This window comes from Lagopus leucura, unplaced genomic scaffold, assembly GCF_019238085.1.
Source record: "Lagopus leucura isolate 7727_CA_CO unplaced genomic scaffold, USGS_WTPT01 Super-Scaffold_73, whole genome shotgun sequence".
In the NCBI taxonomy this organism is placed as follows: Eukaryota; Metazoa; Chordata; class Aves; order Galliformes; family Phasianidae; genus Lagopus; species Lagopus leucura.
The window spans coordinates 93,060,274-93,066,951 of record NW_024962252.1 but is presented as its reverse complement, the minus strand read 5'-3'; the positions used below and the strand labels follow the sequence as shown (position 1 = coordinate 93,066,951).

Genomic DNA, 6,678 nt, shown 5'->3' with positions numbered 1-6,678 from the left:
ACTGAATTGCAATGCAAAGGAGACTGCGGTGCTGTCTGTAGCCTGTATGGCACCTAATGCAACTGCTCTCCTTTTCACAGAGTCAGCATATACAAAATATTCATTGTATATTATATTGCTGTGGTAAACCCCATGATACCTCGTGTACAGGGATATGCCATCTTTTTCCTCTGAGCACTGAGTGACTCGTGATCTTTACATAAAGCCTGAGCCTGGGGTATGGGTGCGTCATGTGCTGTTTGATAAGAGTTTGACCTGATCTGCAGAGGGTCTGCTGAGGTGACCTGAGAAGCATGTGTAAGTCAGAATTCCAGAAAGACTGTGCTACTATTGTTATTTTCTTCTTTATGTAATAATACATCTCTAATCATAACCACAACGCTGTGACCATCCCTCACTCAACCAAGGATGCCTAATGAATCTCTGTAGTGGCCAACCCCTGACTGGAACTTCATTTTAAATTTCTCTCTCTGTAAGATTTTCCCATGTGCATTCCTATTGTTAGTTGCCTAGGAGCTGCATTCATCCAGAATGGCCCCATTAGTGCAGAATTTCAGCACTAGATCTTAAGAAGACTCAACAAAAAAGTCTATCTTGCTCCGTCCTGCCCTTCAGTCTTTCACCCGCCCACAAATACAGCACATTCCGATCTGTGCACTGCTCTCCTTGTGTCCTTGTTCATTTTTATGGCTCTTTTTTTGTGTGGATACATCTGTCTGCTGGTGTTGAGGTAGCAAAGATCCAGGTGACATATGGCAAAAGATGTATGAGACAGAGAAATAATTACAAATTTTAGTTACAGTAAAGCTAAGTGAAGCATTCACCTGTTGTATTAGACTTGGAAACACGTTTGTCTCACCCAGCATTATTTCTCTTGGAAAACTGATGCCTTACAAAAGGTTTTCAACGGACGAGGGAAGAGAGGGAGTTCTCTGCATTTTTTAATGCTTGAAATCCATTCCTGAGTACTTTCATCCCTAATTAAAGGTCACCTACTGGTTTCAGAACAACTGTTAATGAAGAGTTTAATTATCCAGATGACAGCTGTAAAATCCTGTGCCTGAGCATGAATATTTTAAAGAAACAAAGCCCAGATTTTCAAATATGTGTCTGCAGTTAACTTTGACTAAAAGCTCACTCTGAAGAAGAGTTTACATCCAATTCACGTTTGCAATATGTAATGGGAGATTACATGTGCTCAAATTAAGTACGCAAACATGTGAGGAGGTTTGCCTTTGGTTACCTGACCATTTGAACTGGATGCACCTTTCTTTTCTGTTCCCTCTTTCTAGGAGGAGGGGGGATGATCAGATTATTCCCCAAGGATAAATCATTTTGCATTATTAACTCTTCTCAACAACAAAGCTGCATAAATTAAATGTAAGATTATCTGCTGTGTCCTCAGTGGAATGATTAGGAGGAAATCTACAGGAAAGAAATGTGGTCAGATGATTTGCAGGCTTCCTAAATAGGATGCAAAGCCTCATCCTGAATTCCTAACAAGCTCAAATATAGACCTGTCTTCTAATGAGCAAACCCTGGTTGGCATATCTGTGCAACCCCCAGAGCAAATGCTGTAAAGAAAATGGCTCACAGTTCATTTTCTCTACTGAGTCAGATTTTTGCTTTTATTGATGCTTTTGACCAGCTGCTCCCATTACTTTTACCCGTGGTGGCAATGTTCATGCTGTGACCTTTAGCCTATCGAGGTAGTGACCCCATTTCTCACTACCCATCACAACTCCAGATATGCGCTTCCTGGGGAGGGGGGGTCCTCTCGAGGTACATGCCTGAAGAAGAGATGCTTGTATCAGGCAGATGAAGAAGTTCATGGTGTCCCCAAAGGCAGCAAATTGACTTTCAGCACAATCTATGTCATTCTGACAGTGGCACTACGAGAGCAAAGGCAGACATACTTCTATAACTGGGCATTTCCTGGGGTTGGTGGAGACCGAAATACAAGGGTCATGTAAGGCAAATTTGCACTAGCCATGTGGCATCTGGGATTGCTTTCAAAGTCTGGGACTAATCAAACAATCACTCACATGAAATGTAAGTCTAGTTAAAACAGAGAAGAAAAAAAAAAGTTTAATAGAAAAGATACGTTTATGCAGTTTTTTGGTTTTCTCTGAAATACCCACTCCACCCTCCAGTTGGCTTACTTGCCATTTTGGCCCCTGTGCTCAGTCCATTCAAATCAGTTAAATGTTATCCTGGTGCTTGTAATGAGCTCGTGCTCAGCTCATGTTCCAAACAGTCTCCAGAATGTCATTGTCCCTCTGTTTGTTCAACACTTGCATTTCTTTTTTATCTTTCTCTGTGTGAATCTATGTGTTACTGGAGGTTGACGGGGCTGGGAGAGATGGCCAGGTCTTAGCCTTGCTTAGTGAACTATCTACTTACACAGTGCAGTGACACAAGCTGTGTCACACCAGGAATTCTGCCCCTGGATGACAGCCCAAAGCAGCAGCTCTTTCTGGGTGGATTATGCCATCCCAAATCCTTTAAGGATCGAGAGGAAAACTAGAAGTCATTACAATATTGTCAGTTGTCAGATGGTTTGTGGAGCAAGCTGGCAGTGGGCTTGAAGTTAGAATAACTTACAAGGCTTTCCTTTGAGCCAGAGAAAACAGACTGTTTTCTCGCTACTCATGGCTCATCTCTCGAACACTGAACAGAAGACTGAACTTATAGTTGACTGGCACTTGTAGTGCCATTGTCAGAGATTCTAAGCTTTGGTTGTTAGAAGGGGAAACAGACAATTGTCTCATCTGTCAAGAGTAATTTCTATATATTGAATAGTTTAAATGCATACATATTAAATGACTAAAACTGAAGTTCTATCAGTAGTTTATGCCTTACAACATGGAAAATGAGAATTAATAGAAAAGATTTGTTAAAACTAGGATATCAGTGCTGCAAACAAATCTACTTAACAAGTTTCAGGTGTGCATATCTTTCTGTGCTTCCTTAACTCTCTGAGAGACTGCAGGTTTTTTCACTGTGGAGGCTTTCATCAGGCAAGTCTCATTCATAGGTCACAGTGACCCAATTGTGGAGGCTGTGCTGCATAAATGGAACTCTCCAGATAAGCAGTAACATTAATTGCTTACTTCATCAGCATATCTCTGACCGTACAGTTGTTCTCAAGGCACTTTGTTTTGATATTGGTTTTATTAAAATGGATTTCAGAATGGAAAATGCAGAATAGTTTTAAGATTACACACATAAAACACATTGTTCAGTGGTGAGAAGAAACGAGCAGGCTTTTTGGGCATTGCAGGCATGAATAAAATACATCTTGCATTTTTTTCTTACACTGCTTTTTCAATTAAAAAAAAAAAAAAAAAAAGAAACAGCCACAAACAGCTACCTGGAAAGCAGCTATGAAAGGACCAGCATCCCGTGAAGGGGATAGTACAGGCCTGCAATGCCTCTTACAGTCTTGAAGAGCATTCATTGCCTTGCCTTGCCAGACTCAAGGGATCCAGCCCTGCAAAAGCGATTTTAACTCAACTTTATTAAATCAAATTTAGAAATGATTATTATGAAGGATTCCTTCTGCTCTTTTTCTTCCTCTCTTGTCTTAGAAACAAAACTTAAGCTAAACAAAGCTGTTAGAAATTCATATGAAATCTGATTTTTTGGGCCCACCTGTCTCAATCAACAGTCCTAGGAGGGCATTAAACTGGGCTTCTGTCTCCTGTAACCTCAGAAGATATGGTTAATGAAAAAAGCTATTTATTTGTCTTTGTTCCAACATATTTCACAGACAACAAAGATAATTCCACTTTTTTTTTTCTTTTTTTTCTTTTCCCTTTTGACCACATATAACCATTACTTCATTCTCAGTAAGCAGCTGACATCTTCCTAGACTGAGGGGAATCTCTGCCTGTACAGTAGGAGATATGCATTTATAAGCTCATTTATTTCTGGACACAATTCTACAAGGACACTTTGACATATACTGCAGTTTCGTTCTTTGTCCTTCAAGAAGTAATGAAGATGATGTGTCATCTTTGATGATGAACAAAAAAGCAAAGTGGAAATAGAAATGTTTTCTCATAAAAAATAAGTTTGCATGCTATGTTGAAGTCATTATTCAAATAGTTGAAAGTGATTATCACACTGCCTCAGACACAAATTCATGCAAGCACCTCAGTTCAAGTGATTCAGAGGAACCAGTGAATAAATAGTCCCGTCGCTGTTTTTTGATGCGGTAGGGTAATGGCCATTTCTTGTGTGGAAATTATGAGCAGATGAGGAAGTCTCTGTTCTGTAAATCTGGGCTTGCATTTCACAGCAACCAAACTTGCTCAACAGAATGAAGAAATCCCTGCGAAAAGTCTTTGTGAAAATGGCATAGAGGAAAGGGTTAGCACAGGAATTAATAGGGTAAAACAAAACCAGAAGGATCTTAGATTTGGACACTGTGATGAGAGGAACCCTGAGTGAAGCTGATATTGCAAAAAAAGATATTGGTGCCATGCAGAGGAAGTCTGTGAAGATCAATATAGCCATGCGCTTGGCAATTTTGGTGTCACTGTTTGAAGAGATAACATTGGGGTTCCTCACAGTAAAGTAGATGCAGATGTAGCAGATGCAGATGATCACAAAAGCGAGTACATTCAACACTAAAAGAAATATAACATAAGCCTGAGAAAACGGTGTTTCTATATGCATGGGCAGACAGATGCTGACCTTCATGTAGCTGCTGATGCCAAATATGGGAAGAAGTGCCACCGTGAAAGCAAACATCCAGCCAAAAATCATTATGATCACAGCATGCCGAAGTCGGACCTTGCGGTCGAGTTGCATGGCATAGGTGATGGTATGCCATCTTTCCAGAGTTATCACAGTCAGTGTGTAGACTGAGAGTTCACTTGCAAAAACGGTAAAAAATCCTGCAGCATTGCATCCTGCCCCAGTTTGCCAGTCTATGGCATAGTTGTAATACTGGCTTTTGGTCTGGATATCTACTGATGCAATAAACAACAGATAGATACCTATGCAGAGATCTGCAAAGGCAAGATTGCACATTAGAAAGCGAGGTACAGTGAGTTTGTATTGACTGCTTATTAAAATAATGAGGACAGTGGTGTTCCCAGTGATAGCTAAAATGTTGATAAACCATATCAGAACTCTCAGAACATTGTATCCCATGATATCTTCACAGGGATTGAAGGCATCAGGTTTGGGTGAGCAAGCCACATTAATGACTTCGTTGCACAAGCCATAGTCAAATTCATTCTCTGCAGGGCCAAAACGTGTGCCATAATGAGAAATATAATCTTCAGCTGCGGATCGTCTGTGTTTCTTTTTGCCAGTCTGCTCATCAAGGTCTTGCTTAGCCTGAGATATGCTACATATTGGGTATAATTCCGTGCTGAAATTAATAAAAAAAAGAAAAAAAAAGCAGTTATAAACTAAGAGACACAGCATGAGGCTCACAACAAACATAGAATCACAGTGTTTACATCAGCACTTCTGTTCTTCTGGTTAGCTGATTATAAAGGTTTGCCTGGAACTTGAAAGCACAAGACTGATAGGTCCCTACTAATATAACATTACTGTAAATTAATTTTAAAACATATGGGAATGAAATCCTGATATTCGCCTTACTAACAATCTTGATGCAGTTATTCACCTAGACAGAGTAAGAAGCCTCCCTTATTTCAACTCAATTTCTCAATAACATGTCATTGAGAAGGTGATTCTGCATGGGGAAAACATGATGATGAAGCCCTACATAACACTGGACTCTGAAGAATCAATTCAGTGGTGCCCATAAGGAAAGGAGTCTGTATAACCAGAATCACTCCCCTGTTCATCAGTATTACTCTTGAACTCCCTTTTTCCTGAAGTTTTTGGCAGTCAGTGTGTCATACTCAATATCAGAATTCCTTCAGGGCACAGAGCATCTGCAGCGTGTGCTGTTCGTTGTATCTAATATCATATTTGTCACTGGCCATTAAAGCAAATAAATAGCATGAATCAAGCAGGGTTTTCAGATAATCTCTGAAAGACAGATCACAGATAAAAACAGTAGACTTGGCAGAATATTTTGCTTCAATCATACTTTTTCAAGGAAAGTGAAGGGAAAAGGAGTGAAGGGAAGCCTTCAATTCCACAACCAACATTGTCAGAATCGTTTGGGTTTTTCAATGTTTTTAGAATTTTCAGTCAGAAAAAAAATGCAGAAATTTCAAGAAAAAATTCTTTGAATGGCCTCTTTTTTTTTTTGGTTACTTTGTGTTTGGCTTTATTTTCTAGAGGATTAATTTTAAACCCTTCTGCATGCATAGAACAAGGGAAGAAACAAATGTTTTATCCGAGAAGATCAGATCCATCAAAATAAGAACTATAAAAATGTGTTAGCAAGAAATAAAGGCCTTAAATAACTGTTTCTCATAGAACATCGAAGTTTTGCTGTTCCAGAAACTTACATCCATAGGTTTGTAAAAGGTGGATCAAATTTAATTTGAATTATCAAATAAAGCAGTCAACAGTGTGCTGAAAGCCAACAGAGCAGTTCTGCTCTGCCTACTTTCACTTACTGGTTAGACAGTAAATTTGGTGTCTGTTTTCCAGCACGGGACCACAGCTTATCTCCCATTTCAACTTGACAGCTTTCTATTCTATTCTATTCTATTCTATTCTATTCTATTCTATTCTATT

The 6,678-nt window shown here is 39.4% G+C and overlaps 1 protein-coding gene across 2 annotated transcripts in view; it reads right to left on the bottom strand.

Moving 5' to 3' along the window:
- Nucleotides 1-3,501: 3,501 nt before the first annotated feature.
- Nucleotides 3,502-6,678, bottom strand: part of FSHR (follicle stimulating hormone receptor) — a 76,903-nt gene continuing 73,726 nt past the window's right edge. For both annotated transcript variants that reach the window (XM_042862193.1, XM_042862194.1), the window contains exon 10: nucleotides 3,502-5,386. In XM_042862193.1, the coding sequence (XP_042718127.1) occupies nucleotides 4,159-5,386 (1,228 nt within the window). In that variant the 3' untranslated portion in view covers nucleotides 3,502-4,158. The remainder of the gene's footprint in view (nucleotides 5,387-6,678) is intronic.